The sequence below is a fragment of the Rhinoderma darwinii genome, chromosome 8 (assembly GCF_050947455.1).
Source record: "Rhinoderma darwinii isolate aRhiDar2 chromosome 8, aRhiDar2.hap1, whole genome shotgun sequence".
NCBI classification, from domain to species: domain Eukaryota; kingdom Metazoa; phylum Chordata; class Amphibia; order Anura; family Rhinodermatidae; genus Rhinoderma; species Rhinoderma darwinii.
This window is the reverse complement of record NC_134694.1, coordinates 84,691,149-84,714,899: the sequence shown is the minus strand read 5'-3', so window position 1 is coordinate 84,714,899 and position 23,751 is coordinate 84,691,149. Positions and strand designations below refer to the sequence as shown.

General features: G+C 44.8%; 1 protein-coding gene across 1 annotated transcript; it reads left to right on the top strand.

Annotated features, from left to right (window-relative positions):
* The first annotated feature begins 1,067 nt into the window (after positions 1-1,067).
* Positions 1,068-13,679, top strand: COMMD5 (COMM domain containing 5). Its single transcript, XM_075835862.1, has 7 exons — positions 1,068-1,259; positions 4,378-4,538; positions 5,077-5,105; positions 8,978-9,028; positions 9,298-9,393; positions 11,075-11,150; positions 13,255-13,679. Exons 1-7 carry the CDS (start codon positions 1,103-1,105, stop codon positions 13,354-13,356), a joined length of 672 nt encoding a protein of 223 aa, XP_075691977.1. The 5' UTR covers positions 1,068-1,102; the 3' UTR covers positions 13,357-13,679.
* The last annotated feature ends 10,072 nt before the right edge of the window (positions 13,680-23,751 follow it).

Here is a 23,751-nt window from a genome sequence, read left to right as displayed (position 1 = left end):
ACTATGTTCACACGCGTAACAAAAAATGGCTGAAAATACGGAGCTGTTTTCAAGGGTAAACAGCTCCTGATTTTCAGCCGTTTTTTAAGCAACTTTCGTTTTTTACGCCCGTGTTTGGAGCTGTTTTTCTATTGTCAATGAAAAACAGCTCCAAAAACAGCTCAAGCTTCTTTTTATGAGGCGTTTTTTTACGCAGCTGTTTTAAAAAACGGCCGCGTAAAAAACGCCCCGTGGTAACGCAACACCGTTTTTCCCATTTAAATCAATGGGCAGATGTTTGGAGGCATTCAGCCTATGTATTTTCAGACGTTTTTCGGGGCGTTTACGGGTTGTTTTTACGTAATGAATAGCGCAGTCGACTACGGTATTGATTCCGTCAAAACAAAGGAACCCTTGCACAACGGTGACAAACGGCAACCATTTGCACCGGATGCATCACCATTGAAATCAATTGTGATGCAAACGGTTTCCGTTTGTTTCAGTTTGGATTCAGTTCATGGGTTCCCCTGACGGAAAGCTCAGACGGAACCCATGAACGGAGTCCCAACGCAGATGTGAATGAAGCCTTAGTTATTCAAACAATTTTTTTGTCTTTGTGATACATAGGGCTTTATTTTTATGCAATTTGTGTATTAGGTGATATTGGAAAATGTAAAAAAAAAAAAGCGAATGTGTCTGTTTTTCACATTTTCATGTATATTTCTGTTTTTACTTCAAAACGTGGTTGGATGGAAATGAATCGTGGGCCGTGGCTACACTTGTACAATTATTTTTACATTTGGAGCAATCTTTCTGTGGTTTACACAAAATTCATCTGGTTGAAGCCAAATGTTTGTTAGCCTCATCGCAGCTGAATTGGGCAAAATCATCATAATGAAGCCCCCCGCTCAGTATGTTGTATGCCCAGGCGATCCCATTGCTACATCTTCACAAGTAACTTGCAATAATCTAATTGGCCTACAGATGGCGCTGACATTGTCAAACTGTAGGGCTGCAGTGTAGATAGTCTCACGGTCTGTTCCTTCAGCCGTCACATGACACATTCTGAGCATATCACATGACAGGGGATAGGGAGTCTGTGCAGTGCGTGTGCGGGTGGAAGATGACATCGGTCAGGTCCGTCCATCCTTATCAGTCCTCCTCCGTCGTTAATAATGACCGGACCAGCTACTTGGGCGCCCGGATACCCCCAGAGGTGGAGGGCATGGCCAAACATCTGAAGGACTTGGACAAGGATGTATTTAGGAAGATTCTGAAGGGTGAGGATTATATATTGCTGCTTATGGTGGTGCTGGTGAGTTCTGGGCTCTTCCTGTACAGAACATCAGAAAAGTCTCACATAGTTAATTAAAGGGGAACTCCAAAAACATATTTATGATCGCAAACGTTCATTTCTGACTACTTCCAGCTCTTTAACCAGTTCAGGACCGGGCCTGGCAGTTCCCCCACCCTTTTTTATTTTTTATAAGTATAAGCTATAACGTTTTTTTTTCTTAGGCTTCGTTCACATCTGCGTCGAGACTCCGTTCATGAGTTCCATCTGAGCTTTCTGTCGTCCATGAACGGAGTCCAAATTGAGACAAACGGAAAGCATAGGTTTCCGTTTTCATCACCATTGACTTCAATGGTGACAGATTCGGAGCTAGAAGCTGCAGATCAGGCAAACGTTGGCGTTCGTTCTTCCTTCTTTTATTTATTTTATTTCACACATTGTGCCCCCATTAGGTTATAAAATAACTTTTTCATTTTAATGACAGAAGGCTGAAGTAAAGTGAGCCGCAGCTACAAGTGTGCCGGCGATTCACGGTGTGAGCAGTAAAGGAATGGAGAAACCGCGCTTGTACGAGCGTTTCGGCCCCTTCAAAACAGCTGATCGGCAGGGGTCCCGGGAGTCAGACCCCGACCGATCAGATATTGATGCCTATTCTTTTTAGGAACCCGGCAACACCTTAAACATAAATTTTTTTTGTATTGCTTATTTCCCCTGTGACGAGGGCTGACATATTAGCCCGGCTTACAGGAGACATACAGGGTCCTGAGAGACACCGCAGAGCTGACCTTGGACTATTAGATGCTCTACCCAGCGATCATGTGATCACCGGGACTCCTGGACTGTATGCACAGCGCTCAGACAGGAAAAGTAATAAACGACGTTCAGAAACGTCCCTGCAGAGATATATGTAAACCAGCCATACGTGTTCAGTTGTTCAGCAGTGCGCAGGCGGTTAAATAAAAAAACCTCAGTCCTTTGCTGGTGTCTCCGGAGCCACCAACTACTGCACCGTTAAAAAGAAATACCTGAGCTTTGATCTGACCATTATCTTCCTCTCCGTGGCAGCCAGGAATACGGACCACATCAGTTTTCCATATTGCAAAGGGTGAAATTCGTGACAAAACTGTGACATAATAGGAATGCAGCGGGTTTTCAAGTCCAGAGCCCGCCCTCAAAACCCCATTCGTATTTATGCTGCGCTACTGCACCGAAAATCTGCAAGAGATCCGCCAAGTTTTATCAGTACATTCCTTTCAGCTGATTGGTGAAGAAGGATCACGTGGGGCTGCGGGTTCCCTGTTGATCAGCTGTAAAGGGCGCACTGATTAGAATACAGCCTGAAACAACTTGCTCCGTTTTATTAGGGCAGTGGTTCCCAAGCCTTTTGAGGCCGGGAACCACTTTTGGTGGAGATTTTTGTTTGGGACCCTCCACTACTGTACTTAGCCCCATTTCGTCTGACGTATGTCAAGATCATTCATATTTAGATGCTGGTACGTGGCTCCATTCAAAGCATAAGTCCCTGCAACATCGAAAACAATGGTAATTGTGGGGGATGGGGTGGGCTCGAGGTATCCTTCTGCTGTGTGTCGCTGATGCCTGACTATGGTCGCCAATAGTGGGTCATGTGATGCGACCCATCTATCAGTGGGCATCAGAGGCATAGCTAAGGGTTTAGCAAGGGGAGGCAAAACACATTTGAGTAGGCCCCCATACAGTATAATGCCCCTATAGCACCTCCCTACGCATTATAATGCCCCTATAGCACCTCCCTACGTGTTATAATGCCCCTATAGCACCTCCCTACGTGTTATAATGCCCCTATAGCACCTCCCTACGTGTTATAATGCCCCTATAGCGCCTCCCTACGCGTTATAATGCCCATATAGCACCTCCCTACGCATTATAATGCCCCTATAGCACCTCCCTACGTGTTATAATGCCCATATAGCGCCTCCCTACGCGTTATAATGCCCCTATAGCGCCTCCCTACGCGTTATAATGCCCCTATAGCGCCTCCCTACGCGTTATGCCCCTATAGCGCCTCCCTACGCGTTATAATGCCCCTATAGCGCCTCCCTACGCGTTATAATGCCCCTATAGCGCCTCCCTACTCCGTATAATGCCCCTATAGCTGCCCATCACAGTATATTGCCCCATAGCGGGCCCCTCCATACCAAGTATAATGCCCCCATAGTGCCTAATAAAAAATTACTCACCTATCCCCGTTCCCACGACAAGTGGAGGAGATCCTTCTGCTCCTCCGGTCTGCAGGCGCGATGACGTCACTACATCGCGCCTGTCTGCGTCGAGCCGCTCACGACATAGTGAATGCTGAAGCAAGGAGCCGTCAACTCCTTGCTCCAGCATAGAATTCAAATGTATCTATGTCCTAAGGATACAGATACAGTTGAAACCGGTACATCGGTGAGTGGCTCGCGACCCCCCCCCCGGAGGTCTTCACACAACCCCCCCCCCCTAGGGGGTCGCAACCCACAGTTTGGGAAACGGTTTATTAGGGAGTCTAATAGCCGTTATGTTAAAGAGGTTTCCATGACAGATCCTCATAGACCTCATATACAACTATCGCCCTTAGGGCGGATTTACACGAGCATGTGCGTTGTAACAGCTCCGTGTGTCCTCACACAGGATGTGCGGGTGCGTGATTTTCCCGCAGCCGCTATCATTATGACAAACTCTGTTTGTATGTTTGTAAACAGAAAAGCACGTGGTGCTTTTCGGTTTTCATTCATACTTTTTACTGCTGTTGCGCGAATCATGTGCGTTCCATGGAAGTGCTTCCGTGTGCCATGCGTAATTTTGACGCACCCATTGACTACAAAGGGTGCGTGATGCGCCAACAACGCACAAATAACGGACATGTCGTGAGTTTTACGCAGCGGACACGTTGCGTGAAACTCAGAGACTGTCTGCACTGCCCCATAGACTAATATAGGTCCGTGCGAGGTGCGTGAAAATCACGTGCGTTGCACGGACGTATTAGACGTTCGTCTAAATAAGCCCTTATAAGCAGGGTTGATGTAATAGGGTGGCACAGTGAATCATATTTGTGATCCGATAAATGGTGTCTTTTTCTATTCTAGCTGTGGTGGGGGCTCTTGAAGGCAAAGACAGCTCAGAATCTGTGAAAACTTTACAGGAAACTACCTCCATATCTGAAGAACAACTCAGTTTTGTCATCTCTGGCTCGTACACACTCTTACGTGTGGCATTCAGACTTTCAGCATCAGCACTTAAACAGGAGGTGAGGAAGACGAGCGTTTTTATAGTATCTTCTTTATTACCAGTCTTAAATACCCTTTAAGACTCTCGAGCTTATACAGCAGTCCCCTAAAACACATAAATTATTCAAGATACCCTTCACAAGCATTTATGGCATATCCATAGGATAGGCTGTAAATGTCTAATAAATGCGGGTGCCAGAATCCACATATGTCAAGTACGAGGGTCCCCCCTCCCCCTTGTGAGGTGGCCACGGCATCCAGGCAGCGAATGAACAGCGAGGTGACTGCGCATGTTGACGACTCTTTCCATTTACTACTATGGGAGTGACGGAAAGAGCTGAGCTCTGTTCTCAACATACAGGTGGCACCCACATCTATCTGAAATTTAGGGCACTGTCGACTTGCTCCTTTTGCAATGTGGGCCATTTTGAGAAAATATAGTGTATTAGGAGATTGCGGTTTAAGTAATTTCCTGTACATTATGCAGAGATGTAGTCCTAAGGTGGAACTACACTTTACATACCTATTACTAATCTATGTGTCATTTCTCATTTATAGGCTTTTAAAGAAGATTTGAAGGAGCTCCGGTAAGACCACCATGTTTTTCAGTGCTGTAGCTTCTATATATCTACTATACATTGAAGCTGCATAACACTGTTTTAATCTGAATGAGTCAGTCAGCTGGTCTGATAGCGGCTCCTGTGTGCCTCTGACATGACACAATATATTTCATTAACTTAGATGTGATCGGTATTAGGGCTATATTGTGGCTTCGTTATGCAGCTTGAATGTACAGAAGCTGTAGCGCTAAAACAAAATAAAATTTGTTGATAAATGTATATTAGAAAAATGTAAAACAAGAACACTAAACACATACATTAAATAAAAAAGGCTACAAAGGTTTACATAGCCTTTAAAGAGGCTCCGTCACCACATTATACGTGCCCTATCTCCTACATAAGGAGATGGGCGCTATAATGTAGGTGACAGCAGTGCTTTTTATTTAGAAAAACGATCTATTTTTACCACGTTATTGGCGATTTTAGCTTTATGCTAATGACTTTCTTAATGGACAACTGGGCGTGTTTTTACTTTAGACCAAGTGGGCGTTGTACAGAGAAGTGTATGACGCTGACCAATCAGTGACCAATCAGCGTCATACACTTCTCTCCATTAATTTACTCCGCGCATAGTGACACTGCGTTGTTCGCTATGTGCTGTCTTATACTGACACATTAACGTTACTGAAGTGTCCTGACGGTGAATAGACATTCCTTCCAGCCAGGACGGGATGTCTATTCACAATCCCGACACTTCGGTAACGTTTGTATGGGATTTACAGCAGAGCAAGTGTAATCTCGCTGTAACCTGTCATTTGCAGCGTGATCTCGCAAGATTATGCTTGCTCTGCTGTAAGTCCCACACAAACGTTACCGAAGTGTCGGGATTGTGAATAGACATCCCATCCTGGCTGTTAGGAATGTCTATTCACTGTCTAAACACTTCAGTAACGTTAATGTGTTAGTATAAGACAGCACATAGTGACCAACGCAGTGTCACTATGCGCTGACTAAATGAATATAGTGAAGTGTATGACGCTGATTGGTCACTGATTGGTCAGCGTCATACACTCCTCTGTACAACGCCCACTTGGTCAATAGTAAAAACACCAAAAAGTTATCCCTACATGCTGCAATAAGACCAAATCAAACGTATCGTAGAAAGATACAAAAAGACTTTATTGAAGACACACAACACAGTTGATCAAGACACTTTAAAAATAATCACCCATAAAAACAATGTACAATCAGTACAGAGAAATAGACAGTGTTGAATATAAGGCAGGGCAAACAATGGTGGTACTATGCATACTATATCATAAAATATGAAGTATGTACCATGGGTATAAATATACTTGTACCAATATAACACAGCAAATGCCTGAAGTATGACCACAAAAAATATATGGTAACAATCATAGGAAAATCATTAACACCTCATGACACCCATACCAGAGCCCACCATGAGCCATTACACTGTCAGAACACACCAACGCGCGGTTCGCACCTGGCTTCGTCAGGGGGTGCTGGAAGAGTGTGACCAGAGGATTTAAATAGGAGGTACACAGCTGAAAGTGTACCGCACTTACTTGTCGATAGGATGTTCAGCTGGCGCTTGCACGAGGAGAGGCGGCACCTCAATCACGCAGTCCACAGCGTCCGGAAGTGAGCAGTGTGCAACTGCACAGAGCTCAAGTCCATGTTGCGCCGTGGACTACGTCATGAACGGTCCCGCGCATGCGCACGACAGCCATGGACCACCGCATCCATCTTGGGCAAGGCCGTCGCAGTTGCCCATATACAATGATAGAAAGCGGTATGTATACAGGAGCACTAGTAACAATTAGAGGAATGCATTTAGGACAACAAGAGTATTAAGGATGAGAGCCTACTATGGCATTGAGAATATATATATATATATATATATATATATATAATAACTCGATAATTAGTTCCGGCAGATAAAGCTATGGCAAGAACAGATCAGGCACTAAAATATGCAGAGAGAGTGTAGAGAGGGGGACCCAATGCATGCCTAGGAGCCCACTGTGCACACACATCGCGGATCATCAAAGGTGAAATATCACCATATATATATATATATATATTATGACCAAACGTCATACCACATTAGATAGATGGATAAAAAACAAACAAACACGCCCACTTGTCCATTAAGAAAGTAATTATCATAAACCTAAAATCGCTAATAAGGTGGTAAAAATAGTTTTTCTAAATAAAAAGCACTGCTGTCACCTACATTATAGCGCCGATCTCCTTATATAGGATATAGGGCACTTATAATGTGGTGACAGAGTCTCTTTAAATTTAGAGTTCTAATTTAAAGAGGATCTGTGATGGCCACAGACTTAATTAAAGCAAGTCAGTAGGTGCTACTGCCACCCAAGTTTACATTGACGGTGCTGCTAGACGTTGTGGTCTATATCTGATTAGTGTGACCACCTCGGCTGATTCATCTTAAAGGAATCGCATGACTGAATTCCCTTTTTTATTTTTTTTTTGTTTCAAAGGAAAACCCTGGAAGGGGAACCCTGTTGAATCCCGTTGGATTTATTTTATTTTGGTGCTGCTGTGTGATCATGTTGACGGATCATTCAGACTTTGTTCACTCTGGCTTCTGTTCGGAGGCATCCGTTCTTATGTTTGGTTAATCCATTATAATCCCCCCCCCCCATTGATTTAGGAATGGGTCGGTTAGGCTTGTGTTGTTTATACTACATAGAATGATCGGAGGTTTCCGTCGGGAAACCCCTAACGGAAAGTCAACGCTGATGTGAACAGGCCCAAAGACCAACAAAAACCTGGTGGAGAAGACGTGTGAACTGACTGTATTAGTGACCTCTCTGGTAAAAGACCTTTAGAGCTGTGTTTCGCACATGATTTCAGCTTCTAGATGTAAACAACAAAAAAATCCCATTTGCTGACTGCCAGCGGAGATCTTGAAAACAGCGAGGAATTGAAACCGAAAGCATGTTAGAAATTTACATTACTTCTCATTACACTATGATTAATGGGGTATTCCCAACTCAGACGCACGTGGCATATCCACGGGAATGTCTGATAGACGCCTGCCTGCTACCACACCCAGGCTGAGAATGAATGGAGAGGTGGCTTCTTCTATGGGAATTGTGTAAACCGCTCAGCAGGCCTCACAGGGGTTGTGGTACGACAATTCTTCATATAGATGTGGATCCCAGAGCTTGGATATGCCAGAAATGTCTGAGTCGGGAATACCTCTTTACATTTTAGGGTATGTTCACACGATGAGAGGCATTTACGTGTGAAAAGACAGACTGTTAACAGCTGCCTCGTTTCACACGTAAATGCTCCTCGTAATTTACGAGGCGTCTGAGACGCTCTGAGACGCTCGTAAATCTTGAGCTGTGCTTCATTGAGTTCAATGAAGAACAGCTCAAATTACGTGGCAAAGAAGTGCCCTGCACTTCTTTGCCGAGGCAGTCAATTTACGCGTCGTCGTTTGACAGCTGTCAAATGACGACGCGTAAATTACAGGTCGTCTGCACAGTACGTCGGCAAACCCATTCAAATGAATGGGCAGATGTTTGCCGACGTATTGTAGCCCTATTTTCAGACGTAAAACGAGGCATAATACGCCTCGTTTACGTCTGAAAATAGGTCGTGTGAACCCAGCCTTAGCTGCATAAAAATGAAAAAAATTCCTTTAAAAAAACCTACGGCTGTTGCGGTGTCCTGATCACGACAAATTCCCACGTCTAGTTCTACTGTTTGTAGTTACTTGTCATGAATTTCTCTATCACACAAGTTCTATAACAAAATGATATCAAATATTCCCACTTTCTGTACTTTTTTTAATCTTACAATTTTTGACATATTGAATGTCCTTGTTTTCTTTGTAGAATCCCGGATGAGTTTATAGAGGACTTTGCTAATATTGTGTATGGAAACAGGTCAGTATGATATGATCAGCATAGGGATGTTTTATATCATTTTTTTGTTAGTTATTACTCATGTATGTATATGATAATGTCTATTAGTTATTACACAGCTGCATTATAAAAGTGGTACAGCGCCTTTTTGTGAGCCGCTAGTAAATCTACACCAGTCCATCAATGAATTCCTAAATATACATCTATTATTGGAATTGCGCCCCTTTGCAAGAATAGATCTGATATCAACAGCCTTCGTTTTTAATGTTCGTGGTTGACTTTTCATGCAGGCGACCATTTCTTGAAGATGCTGCTTCGAAACAAAGTATTAGATTGCCAAATGTGGAGGATTTGAGATGGAGAGTTGATGTTGCGATTTCCACCAGGTAATAACGTGTTCATATTATTTAATTCGTATGTTACAGCATTATTTAGCCGGCTACGTATACCTGAAAACATCATTGCTGGTATAAAAAAGTTGGTGCACATTGCATTTTAATAAAGGAGGCTTCCACAAAAATTGTAAAAATACGATCAGAGGGTTCTGTCTCGTGAACAATTTTTAGCTTTAAGGGTGTATTCACATCCGGCATATTTAGTGGAGAAGTTTCTGCGACTAAAAAAATTGATTCTATACATCTGAATATGGTTGTTTCTGCAGCATGTACATGGGTCTCTCCATTCAGATCAATGGGATAGCCACAAAAATTTCTGACCAAATCTGCCGTGGGTGAGAATACCCTAACTATTCTGTAAGCATTGCTATGTGATTGCAACAGATCTAAATGGAAATTAGAGGAACTGGTGTAGAAGAGGTGAAACAGGCGTCGTCGGGAGATTTTAGGCCTTTCACGCGACGTTTTGGTGAACGCACACTGTTGGTTTTTTTTAAAGTTCAGAAGAAAACATATATGTTGTAAAAAGTATACGTTCCAATGAAGTGTTGGGGTATGTGCACACGATAGCAGGCATTTACGTGTGAAAAGACAGACTGTTATCAAGAGAAAACGGCTGCCTCGTTTCACACGTAAATGCTCCTCCTCGTAATATACGAGGCGTCTGTGACGCTCGTAAATCTTGAGCTGCTCTTCATTGAGTTCAATGAAGAACGGCTCAAATTACGTTGCAAAGAAGTGCCCTGCACTTCTTTGCCGAGGCAGTCAATTTACGCTGTCAAACGACGACACGTAAATGACAGGTCGTCGGCACAGTATGTCGGCAAACCCATTCAAATGAATGGGCAGATGTTTGCAGACGTATTGCATAATACGCCTCGTTTACGCCTGAAAATAGGTCGTGTGAACCCTGCCTTAACATACGTTGTCCTATCAACAGTGATCCGTTATTGAGAATTGATTTTTATATTAATCCCCCAGCACTGGCGTTCTGGTGGTCTCCGCCGGCCCTTGTTGACTTGTCCTGTAGTGATGACGTGCTGTTCATGCACAAGACTGCAACCGTCACGTGAATGCAGGGAAGTCAACAAGGATCGGCAGGGAACACCGGAGCGGTGACACTGGAGTGGCTGCGGATTGAACAGGTTAGTATGGTTTTTGTTTGTCATTTTATCATCTTTCCTGCTATTCGCAAACATTTTTCTTTAATTCCGGACAACCCTTTTAAAGGGGTATTCCAGCCCTGGATAGGTGATGCATGCTAGATCGTTGGAGGTCCAACTGCTTCCTATCACAGAATTTGATGGCATTTCGCTAGGATAGGCCATCACTTTGTGATCGTTGGGGGGGGGGGGTCTAACTTCTGGGGCCCTCACTGATCCTGAAAATCAATGGGCTTCTTTACTGTTGCATCCTTGTATGTTTTTCCTGCACAACAGCGCTCCCAGCCGCTGACTGTGCAGGGAAAAACTTAGGAGGGGACGCAAAGTTAAATCAGCACTGTGGTCCCTTCAATGTCGGGATCAGTGGGGATCCCAGCAGTCATATCCCCACCAATCAGTAAGTGATGGCATCTCCTAGTGATATGCTGACACTTTCTATGATGGGAATAACCCCTTTAGGTATTTAAGTATTAATTAAAAATCTTGTTAAAAATGTTCTATATTTTCAGCTCTCTTTCCCGGGCACTGCAGCCGTCTATTCTAATGCAGATGAAGCTTTCCAATGGAGAGTCCCACCGTTTTGAAGTAAGTTTCCTTTAGATATTAGGTGTCATGGTGCATTCTACTTTTAACTTATTTTTAAAGAGTGACTGTACGTTCAGAAATCTTATGATATGTCATAGCGACATATCAGAAGTCTTGATTAGTGGGGTGCCGGGTGCTGAGACCCCCAGCATCGCTGAAACTAAGGTGCAGAAGCGCTCAGCACCTTCTTCTGTGATCGGCAGGCTATTAGACGTTCTATGTGAGCCCGTCATTATGCTGACGAGGAACACCAATCACAGCCGAAGTTGCAGAGCGCTTAGTTATGCGCTTCTGCCACTTTGTCTCGTTAATGGTGGGGGTCTCTGCACCCGGACCACCACCGATCAAAGCTTCTGATATGTCTTTGACATATCAAAGGTTTTCTAAAAGTACAGTAACTTTTTGTTTTTTATAATAATAAAATTCCTGAATGTGTTTATTGGGCTGGTGATTGGCTGTTTGCTGCTGGTCAGTTACCAGTTTTTATAGTTAGTCCCTATACTTTGCTGACAAGAAGAGTTCTTCTATCACTCATTTAGAACACGCTGACAATCCGACCTGATGAGGAACTCCTGTAATTATTTACTCGTCACAACAGTGGCAAACACCGCTACAGCTTATTATTTAAGGGCACCGTATGTTTTCGTTAACGTAAAACCTTTTGTACAAGGATGCTTTGCAGCTCTGTGTGAATGACACCAAGAACCTAAGGAAGGGAAACCAGCTTAAAACTAAAGTAAGGGCAGTGGTTATGGGCATCGTAGCTTCATCAGATGTTGGTTGAAGGGCACATACTTAGTGTTACACAAAATAAGTATAGATTTATTTTGTGACCTAAATCCACTAAATACAAGTTGAAATAACCAAGGAAAACCATATTTTCCCCTTTTCTATCTATATTACTTTATATAATGCTGGAAAATAATACAATGAACTGGTTTTATGTGGTACCATAAGAAATCGTCCTCTGAAACCAAATATTTTTGTGGACCAATATATAATTAACATATACAGGGCACGTTTTTATGGCACATTTCACTAATATACATACTGAATTATCCACCAGACCATTTCTCTCTGCTAGTCGCTTCACTGGTTACCCATCTCCCGCAATTTAGTTAAAAATGTAAAAGTTAAGCTGGATTCACACGAGCATGTTCGGTCCGTAAAGGACGGAACGTATTTCGGCCGCAAGTACCGGACCGAACACGGTGCAGGGAGCCGGGCTCCTAGCATCATAGTTATGTACGACGCTAGGAGTCCCTGCCTCGCTGCGGGACAACTGTCCCGTACTGTAATCATGTTTTCAGTACGGGACAGTAGTTCCACGGAGAGGCAGGGACTCCTAGCGTCGTACATAACTATGATGCTAGGAGCCCTGCGGTCTGTTACTTACATGTGAATGTTATGTGATTTTAGAGAACTTACAGTTTAAAAGTTGCAGCGTGATGTGAGCGTTGTGAGGGAGGAGTCCTGCGCACTCATTCGCTGCCGCTCCGCCCTGCCCAGCTACCTGTGATTTAGAGCTCTCTATGCACGGTAATAGGGAGAAAGCTGTCACTCAGCGCTGGGGAAAAGAGGCAGCTCATGATTACACCAGATTTTTTCCTTACAGCGCTCGCAAGGTGGTGCAACATTTTAACTGTACGTTCTCGAAATAAAATAACATTCACACATAAGTGACAGACCGCTGAAATCGATAACTTTATCCTGCCGTCATAGAGAAAAGCATAAAGTCGCTGACAGGTTCACTTTAATCTTGGTTGCTCATTAGCTTATTCAGTAGTGCAACAAATACCCTTGTTCTTACTGTAACTACCTACTCTCTCCTGATATTTATATTGTTACTGATTATAATTGTATATCATTATTTCCCTAACTTATTGTACAGCTGGGGAAAATATTGGCCCTATATAAAAAAAAATATATATATAATTTATTTTTATTTTTTATTTTTTTTTACATATAAATCATTTTATTGTACAGTGATTTGTCTGTCATCTTTCTTTTTTTCTATATTGCTGTATAACACACATTTCTTTGCTTTAGGTATTGATTTTCTTTATAATCTTAATGTGTGTATATAACATTTGGCATTTTCCAGGTTCCAGTTGCTAAATTCCAGGATCTGCGGTATAATGTTGCTCTGCTCTTGAAAGAAATGAATGACCTTGAGAAGAAGAACATTCTGAAAATCCAGGACTGACCAAATGGGAATTATCCAGAATCCTGTCTGTGCCTACCCAGGTTTCTTGCTGATTTCAGGCCGATGTTTGATTTAGGGTGTGACTCCATAATGCGTCTCACATGCACACAATCATATTATGGTTACGTGTTGTACGGGGCTGTAATAGCAAACTCATGCATGGGGTCCTACTGTTCCGTCGTCTGCCTCTGATATAATACAAAATCATACAGAGGGTTTTTTTTCTATCAGAGTCTGTATGAATTATTAGCTCTGCCGCGTGAATGAGGTTTAGGCCGGATTCACACGAGCGTGTTCAGTCCGTGATATACGGTCCGCAGGTCGGCCACATTTCCCGAACTGAACACACTGCAGGGAGCCAGGCTCCTAGCATCATCGTTATCTATGACGCTAGGAGTCCCTGCCTCGCTGCGGGAAAACTATCCCGTACTGAAAACATGTATTCAGTACGGAATCAAAAATAGATATTGGGATGCACTCCTCAATCAATTGGCGTGGTGCTAGTAAGGTAGGGACGAGAATCCCACAATATTGGAAATCTATAACCCCAGCACACACAGAGGTACGCAAAAGATCCAGATGCAAACAAATTTAAGTTTTATTGCAACAAAAGATGGTAAAGTTGAGGTGGAAAGCGACTTGGTAAAGACGTTTCGGCCGAACCTCGGTCTTTGTCACGGTCGCTGTAAGACGATATCACTGGTATGGGTTGTCCGCCGGATATTCCCTGTGTGTCCGAATATCCGGCGGACAACCCATACCAGTGATATCGTCTTACAGCGACCGTGACAAAGGCCGAGGTTCGGCCGAAACGTCTTTACCAAGTCGCTTTCCACCTCAACTTTACCATCTTTTGTTGCAATAAAACTTAAATTTGTTTGCATCTGGATCTTTTGCGTACCTCTGTGTGTGCTGGGGTTATATATTTCCAATGTATTCAGTACGGGACAGTAGTTCCGCGGAGAAGCAGGGACTCCTAGCGTCATAGATAACTATGATGCTAGGAGCCCGGCTCCCTGCAGTGTGTTCAGTTCGGGAAATGTGGCCGACCTGCGGACCGTATATCACGGACTGAACACGCTCGTGTGAATTCAGCCTTACTGTGATAATTCCTTTAATAATTGTCCTTTTGGTCTACTCCTAAATGGATTATTCACATCGTGTTTCCAATCTCTTTAGCGTGCCATGTTGTCTGCCGATGCCTATTTCAGAGGAAGCAATGGTCAGACAGGTTGGCACTTAACCTATTGGATTCTTTGTATCCGCAGAGATAATTGGCACCTTAGATATTTGGCATCCGCTTTTCTCTTGAAATAACATACTTTTGTAGCGAAGCTGAACAGTCCTGTTTTTGGAGGTGGTGGGGAATGATCGTTGTCAGCTGAACAATCATTTGGCCTACAAATATCTTTGACCCATGTTCACACAGCATATTTTTGGAGTGTGTAACGCTCGTATTATGCCCCCAAATACACTTGAAATAGGCCAGCAAACAACTTCCCATTGATTTCAATAGGAAATACGCTGCGTAGTCTGATGAATTAAAAAAACGCCTCGTAAAAAAGTGACTTCGCTTCTTCAGCATTTACAAGCTGATTTTTCCCATTTACATTTCAAAATACACTTCAAAAACGCTTGCAAAAATCAAACAACACTTTGAAAATCATCTCCAAAAAGGCCTGGATTTCTGAGGCTCTCTTCTCGTGAAATCTGCTTCGTATTTTTCAGCCTGAACATATGCCGTGTGAACATCGCCTGAGGGGGGTTTTACACACTGCAATAAATTGTACAATCCAACTAATTTAATCACATCTAGCGATAACATCTGCATTTTAATGACTTGTAACGATCGTTTTCCATTGATAACGATCATTGCCAATTAAATTTATTCTGATTTACATGTTGGATCATTACAGAATCGTGCCGTGTAAACCCATGTATCATGTCTTTATGGTTGTGGTCCAAATGTCAATAAGGAAAGTATGTGCTGCCACTAAATCTAGCTAAACGCCTTACAATAAACTAGTGACTAACAAGCAGAAATGTCTCTTAAGATTTGTACTTCACCATTTTATAGTCCTTATTCTTATGTATTTCAGGGTCTGTTGTTGTTGTTTGTATCTGTGGAACCAAAACCTATTGGTGTAAATACATTTTGTCATTATCTAAGCACCAGTATGTTGTCTTTTGTTTTAAATAAATTAAATTTAGTTGAAATGTGCACATAATAAAATATACATTGTACAGTAATTTGGGCCCCGGGTGGGAGACATGTCTGTGTGTCTAAAATCAATATGTCCATGAATAAGAACCTGTTTACGGGACATCTGGGCTCACGTGTGTGTGTGTGTGTGTGTGTGTGTGTGTGTGTGTGTGTGTGTGTGTATATATATATATATATACACACTCTTCTGTCCCTCTAGCTGTGGTCCTTAAGATCTCCACATTGTTTTCGCGAGTCATAAGGAAATTACGTGCTTGTTTTCATTAACTTTATTTATTATAAATGGAGGACCCCTTTAAGCTCAGAATGTTACCTGTAATATATCAGTACATGTAAATATATTTTTGTTATTGGTTTCTTGTATTAAATTTTTTAAGTGCACTTTTCATTAATCCCTTATTTCTACAAACTCTAGTGTTATGAAATAGTTTTCAGAGGATTTGATTATCATAACTGTATGTTAACCGTAACATCTATTATCTGGTGTGCAGGAAAAGTTAAATGCAGAAGCAAGAAAAGAAAGCACGATCGATTTGATATGTCCACGACAAAAACACAGATTTATCAGCCCATTTTCTAATATTGCCAATATCTCTCTAGTAGTTAGAGGATTGGAGATGACTCCTAAAGTTAAAAAGATAAACAGGAGGTCTTCACGAGATCTATTTCTCCTATGCCCTTAAAGGGAATGTGTCGCGAATGAAACTTTTTTATTTTTTTTAAGTAAGTTACTTATTTCTATTATATTTTTTACGTTTTTTGCTGTATTTATTTTTTTCTTCCACATGGTGGAAAGTATTAAAAGTTAAATAATAATTTGACATTTTTTTCCTATGTTGGCCACCAGAGTGAGCACTTCCCAGAATTACAGCAAGGTGAATAAGGCAAAGCAACTTGACTCAGAGCTGCCTTAAATGTGGGAGGGAATCTCACCCCCCCCCCCCTCCTACAAGCCAGGAAAAGGTGTCTTCAAATTGCTAAGCAGTGTCCGGCTGCCATTTTGGGTGTGATTGTACAAATGGCAGAAACTATAGGACACACCGAAAGGCTAAGGGTATGTTCACGCGCTTACTAAACAAAGGGAAAACAGCTCCTGATTTTCAGCCATTTTTTAATCAAATTCGCGTTTTTGGCGGCGTTTTTATTACGGACGTTTTTGGAGCTGTTTTTCTATAGAGTCAATGAAAAATGGCTCCAAAATCGTCCCAAGAAGTGAAATGCACTTCTTTTTGCTGGGCGTCTTTTTACGTGCCATTTTTGGAAAACGGCCGCGTAAAAAACGCCCCGTCGGAACAGAACGCCGTATATCCCATTGAAACCAATGGGCAGATGTTTGTAGGCGTTCTGCTTCCGATTTTTCAGCCGTTTTTCAGGATGTTTACGGCCCGAAAAACGTCTGAAAACACTGCGTGTGAACATACCCTTAGAATGATGAAAGTGAAGTGAATGACTTTTCAGTTGACTGATTCACACAGCGTGTCTTTGATAGTTTTTTTTTTTTGCATTTTATGTGCCAAAAAAACGCATTAAAAAAACTGCTTGATTACACTTGATTTTGCATGTTTGGGGGGACTTGTGTGTGTGTGTGTGTGTGGTGCTCGCCGCTGATTCTTCAAAACAGCTGATAAGCGGCTATGAAGGATTAACGGCGCCCGTGCATACTCCGATGCACAAAAATAGGACACAGCTCTGCTGCGCACACTGCACACACAGCATTACTGAGCAAGCGCGCACACACACACACTCAGCACTGCTGCATACAGACACACACACACACACACACACTCAGCACTGCTGCATACAGACGCGAGTGCGCACAGCTCCAGACACACACACACTCACACTCAGCACTGCTACCTACAGACACACACACACACACACACATACACACACACACACTCTCAGCACTGCTACCTACACACACACACACACACACACACACACTCAGCACTGCTACCTACAGACACACACAGTTACAGCAGGGGGGGGGGGGTCATGAGAGCGGGGGACAGACAGAGACACACACACACACACACACACCCCTTTACCTTCATAATGGTGCCTGCTATCTCCCTACAAACCAGCTTCTCTGCTGTGTGGCTCTGAACTGCGGCTGCGCAGTACAGAGGCAGATGGCAGATGCACTGAACGGCTCCTGTTCATTGTGTACTATGCACTGCTGCCGTATTCCATCTGTGTATTTGTCGTTAAGAGACACATACACAGATGAAACAAAACATGGCAGCCCCCAGTAAAGTAAGAAAGTGTTAGGGTATGTTTAGGGCAGTAGCAAAATACGTCTGCAATTACAGAGCTGTTTTCGCCTCAAAACAGCTCCTGATTTTCAGACGTTTTTGTAACTACCCGCGTTTTTCGCTGCGTATTTTACGGACGTTATTGGAGCTGTTTTTCAATGGAGTCCATGAAAAAACGGCTCCAAAAACGTCCTAAGAAGTGACATGCACTTCTTTGACGTGGGTGTCTTTTTACGCGCCGTCTTTTGACAGCGACGCGTAAAATTACACCTCGTGGGAACAGAACATCGTAAAACCCATTGAAAGCAATGGGCAGATTTTTGGGCTTGGTTTATAGGAGTAATGGAGCCGTTTTTTCAGGTGTAATTCGAGGTGTAAAACGCCCGAATTACGTCTGAAAGCAGTGCGTGTGAACATACCCTCAATAAAAAAAACTTTGAGAAAAATTTAATAAAGTCAATATAATATTTTATTAAATAAAAACACAAATGAATTAAAAAATAATCATGACACTGTACCTTTTAAACAATTCATTGTTTCATAAAAAAAAAAACATGGCATATAAGATTCATATAAAGTATAATATGTCAAAAATGGGGTGAATTTCCATCATAGATTCTTCCATGATATATGGGATTTCAGAGGAGTGGAAAATTGTTAAGGAATGGTTTTCTGAACGTTACAGAAGATTCCAAGGTGTTGACTTGGCCTCTAAATTCCCCAGATTTCAGTTAGATCGAAAATCTCTATGATTTGCCTGAAAAACAAGTCTGATTTTTGGAGGAGACCCAACTTACAGGCCTTAAATGATCTGCTGCTTACGTCTTGGTGCCAGATACCACAGGACACCTTCAGAGATCTTGTGGAGTCCATGTCTTGGCAGAGCAGAGCTGTTGTGGCAGAATGAAACTCATATATTCAATAGATTCGTTACACACAGAGTGATCTATTTCCAGCATTGATTTCTTTTAATGAATATGATTATAGTAACAGTTAATGAAGACCCTAAATTTAGTCTCAGAAAATTACAATATTTAATAAGCCCAATTTCAAAAATGATTTTTAATACCGAAATGTTGGCCTACTGAAAAGTATGTACGGTATATGCGCTCAATACTTGGTCGGGGCTCCTGCATGAATTACTGCATCAATGCGGAGTGGCATGGAGGCTTTGCTCGAGGCTACCAAAGAAGCGGGCGCTTCCTATAGATGGGGCCATCCCTTCCACGTCATTCTCCGCCGACAGGGGCAATCCTTCGCTGTTCGCTCACCGGACGATTTGGAAGCAGCCTTCCGTTTCCTAGAAATCTCCCCAGTGCGCCTCCCAGACTGGACGGAGCCGCCGCCGTCGCTCTTCCCCGGGGGGGGGGGGGTCTGTACCCGGACTCTGTGCGCCCTTCTCTGCCTCCTCCTAGAGACGGTTCTCGCGAGCAACGGGCATCTGGACGGCGCTCGTCCCGAAAAAAGTGATCGGCCTGTGGCCAGAAGGCTAGAGTATCTCTGTACCAATGAGGGTGTCAGTGGGGGTCTGTTTGTTATGAGTGTCTAACCCCCCTTCCTTTTCTCCCCAGGTTTCTTCTCAGGTTTTTGTGGGAGGGACTGTGGTTAGGCCAAAAGGGAATTTAGGTGGGCCAGGGGGTCTAGTCTGTGAGGTCTGGGGGATTGTCTCGGGGATCCTTTTTCCCCCTCACACTGCGCTGCGGTGGGAGGTCAGGAACCTACATACACCCGTTACAGTTAGCCGGTTGAGTCCGGGGTTCCGGTCTGCTCTCTTTGGGGCTTATACTACTTCAGTCCCAATTGGTGGTGAGTCTCAGGGAGATCACCTCTTCACACCGCTGTCCTTCTATGTTCCCCACTAGGTTTCCACGCTGTTGTGTCGTGTTCAGGGGGTGTTTTCTCCCGGGTCCGACATAATACGCAAAGTATTGTTTAGGGGTTCTGTACTCCGCTGTTAGTGGGACGCTAGTGTGCCTCTTCTTGGCCCTCCCCCTCTCTACGGGGGTAACCATCTTTTTTCCCCGCCTTTCTCTCCCTTTTTGGTTTCCTACTGTCGCTCCACATGTCTAACATTACGGTTGTTTCCCTGAATGCACAGGGTCTGAACGTTCCAGAGAAGAGATCCTCCATCCTCCGTCTTCTATTGAAAAAGAAAGCGCATGTGGCGTTTCTCCAGGAAACTCACTTCCGGGCGGTATCACAGTACCTCGCCGGACTCCAAAACCAAGGGGGTCTCTATCTTGATCTCTCGTTCTCTTCCGTGGGAGCACGTGGAGACTTGTACAGATGGAGCGGGACGGTATATCTTCGTGAAGGGTAGGTTGGCTAACACACTGTTCACATTGGCCACATGCTATCTCCCTAACACTGGTCAGGTTGCCTTTTTTGAAAGGGTCTTGACGGAGTTGGAGGGTTTTTTGGAAGGCACTCTCATACTAGGGGGGACTTGAACCTTACATTGAACCCGACTATAGACTCCTCACGTGGACACTCTTCGTTACCCAGGTCGGCACACCGCCGGGTGCGTTGGTTGCTACATGAACACCAACTGATAGACGCGTGGCGGCTTATACACCCGACGACAAATGACTACACCTTTTCGGCCTCCCACAACACATACACCAGACTATACTACTTCCTGCGCCACTCCCATCTTTCCAACCTCTCCTCAGTCTCTATAGATAACATAACTTTCTCGGACCACGCCCTCATCACACTCTCTGTCTCCCTGCAGCCCACCCTTGCTCCTGGCAGTGGCGGTTAAATGATTCGCTCCTGCAGGACCCGACGGTAATTTCAGAAATACACAGGGACCTACGGGAGTATTTTGCTATGAATGTATCCCCAGATGTAAGTCCGCTTAGTGTTTGGGAGGCACATAAGTGCGTGATCAGGGGTTCCTTCATCCGGATCGGATCTAAACTTAAAAGGGAGCAGACGGCTCACTTGAGTGAACTGTTATCTCATATACACCTCCTCGAGCAGGCCCACAAGACTTCCCTGGACCGGGTGGTGGGGGCGGAGCTGGGGCAGTTGCGTGTTCAGGTCCGTTCTCTTTGTCTTGCTAAGGCTAGGGCCTCCCTAGTAAAGTGTAGGCGACATTTCTCAGAATTCAGTAACAAACCAGGTAGGACTTTGTCACGGGCATTGCGGAAAACTAGGTCACGTACCTATGTCCCCCAGGTACAGGTCCCTGGAGCTGGGGGTTTGCACCGCCCCCAGGACATCTCGGAAGTCTTCCGGGCGTACTACCACTCTACAATCTCCCGCGGACCTCTCCTACCGCAGATGGGGGAACTAGACGGTAGCAGATGGAGGCATATCTCCGCTCCTCGGGGATGAAAAGTATCCCGCAGGAAGCTCTAGCGGCTTTGGAAGAGCCGATTTCGCCAGAGGAGTGGTCCTGGGCACTGAAGGACTCTCCGGTGGGGAAGGCGCCGGGCCCGGTTGGTCTCCCCATTCAGTACTACAAGGTCTGCTCAGACCTTCTCGCGCCTCATTTCCTGCAGGCCTATAACTCCCTCACAGACGGGTGCTCTCTCCCTCAGGATGCCTTTTGGGCATACGTTACGGTTATACCCAAGGAAGGAAAGAATCCCACCAGCTGCCATAATTACCGCCCCATTTCACTTCTTAATGTAGATCTCAAGCTGTTCGCAAAGATCTTGGCCCATAGGCTTACCCCCTTTCTCCACAGTGTGATCCACTATGACCAGGTGGGCTTCATGCCCCTTAGGGAAGCTAGGGATAGCACCACTAGGGCAAATAATCTGATTTATCACGCGACTGCCTCGTCTCTGCCCACGCTGCTGCTGTCCACGGACGCGGAGAAGGCCTTTGACAGGGTAGACTGGGACTTCATGTCGGACACTTTGCGGCACATCGGGCTGGGTTCCCACATGATGCAATGGATTTCGAGCCTCTACTCATCTCCTGCCAGGGTTAAGGTTAACGGCACCTTATCTTCTCCGCTCTCTATCTCCAATGGTACGCGGCAGGGATGCCCCCTGTCTCCCTTGATTTTTATTTTGTGCCTGGAGCCCTTCCTCTGTCGGGTTCGCTCTAACCCAGATATAGCGGTGGTATCAGTGGGTGGAAGATCTCATAAAGTGGCTGCGTATGCGGACGACCTTCTGTTCTTCCTCACTGCGCCCAGGATCTCCTTGCCCAACCTCATGGCGGAGATGAGTAGATACTCGAAACTGTCAAATTTCTAAATTAACTATCAGAAGTCTAAGGCTCTCAACATATCACTGCCGCAGTCCCTAGTGGATGACCTGTCGGGGTCCTTCTCCTTTAAGTGGGCCATAGACTCGCTTCAATACTTGGGGGTCCAACTCTCCAGGGATCTATCTCGCCTTTATGCAGTTAACTATCCTCCTCTCCTTCAACGTGTAAAGAGCGATTTAGATTCCTGGACGAAGGGTACCTTCACGTGGTTCGGCAGATGTGCAATCTTCAAAATGAACATTCTCCCGCGGATACTGTACTTCTTCCAAGCCCTACCGATCCACATCCCCCGCACTTTCTTCCGAGCTTTGTTGTCCTTACTCCACCGCTTCATTTTGGTGGGGAAACCGGCCCGTATAGCCCGCTCCACGCTTTTTCGCTCTAAGAGTGAAGGGGGCGTGGGGCTCCCTGACTTTGTCTCCTACCACCAGGCCTCGCACTTGGCGCGCATCCTGGATTGGTTCCGCCACACAGAGGTCAAACAATGGGTGTCGATGGAACAGTCTTCTATGGCTGTCCCCCTGCAGGCCCTGCCTTGGCTGGGCAGGGATACCCCTCTGCCAGCAAGGACACACCCGACGATAGGGCCCTCACTGGCAGTTGCGTCGAAGGTCTTTCCTCGTACAGAGATCTCCCCTTCTCCGTCCCCCTTGTTTCCAGTCTTGGGTAACATGGCGTTTCCTCCAGGACGGGAGGGGGGTCCATTTAGGAGCTGGTTGCAGGCAGGTGCCCGCCTCTCATTAGCTGCACGGGGAGTCGTGGATGACTGGCCCGCAACTGATGTCTTTGACAGACCCTCCCCCCCTCACTCCCTGGCAGGTCACTCAGCTGAGACACTTCCTGGTGTCCTTGCCTAACCCTGCGGAACATGCTCGGGTCAAAACTCCGTTTGAACTCCTCTGCGTGGGCACTGGCTCGATGCGTCACACACTATCCAGATTATACTCCCTACTGATCTCCCCATCTACCCTCTCCACACCCACATATTTGCTACGTTGGGAAAGGGATTTGGGAATCACACTCTCGGCGGAACAACAAGATAGGGTATACACATTGACACATAAATCGTCCATGGCCAGCACGTATCAGGAAGCGGGATTTAAAATTTTAACGCGCTGGTATGGGGTGCCTTCCAGACTACATGCCATGATTCCGGCGGTCTCCCCGCTGTGTTGGAGATGTGGTGACCAGGTGGGAACGATACTACATGTCTTTTGGGAGTGCCCGAGGCTGACTGCCTTTTGGTCAGAAGTGTGGCGTATCACCTCCAAATTCACGGACTTCCCACTCCCGTGCACACCGGCCTTCTTCTTGCTCCATCTGTGCGAGGTTCTGTTGTTCTCATATCGTCGCTCTGTGGTCCGCCATCTGGTGAATGCTGCCAGGGCCTGCATACCAGCGCTGTGGAGACAATCTTGTGCGCCGTCGCTCAGCATGTGGTTAGATAAGATACAGGAGATCATGAGGATGGAGGATCTCACGGCATCCATGAGAGGCACTCACGCCAAGTTCATCAAGACTTGGTATCATTGGGTCAGGTTTCAATCATCTTTGGAATTCAGGAACATCGTAGCCTCTTGATTTGTACTCTCTGCATGACATATAACAACGGAAGTCGTCCCTTCCTTTCCCTCTTCTGTCGTTACTCTTTTTCTCCTTTCCTTTCTCATACCTCCTTCTAAGATA

Coding starts and splice junctions, on each gene's coding strand:
- COMMD5 (XM_075835862.1), top strand. CDS start 1,103: ATGACATCGGTCAGGTCCGTCCATCCTTATCAGTCCTCCTCCGTCGTT. Junction 9,029..9,297: donor AATATTGTGTATGGAAACAG/GTCAGTATGATA, acceptor CTTTTCATGCAG/GCGACCATTTCTTGAAGATG. Junction 11,151..13,254: donor GAGAGTCCCACCGTTTTGAA/GTAAGTTTCCTT, acceptor GGCATTTTCCAG/GTTCCAGTTGCTAAATTCCA.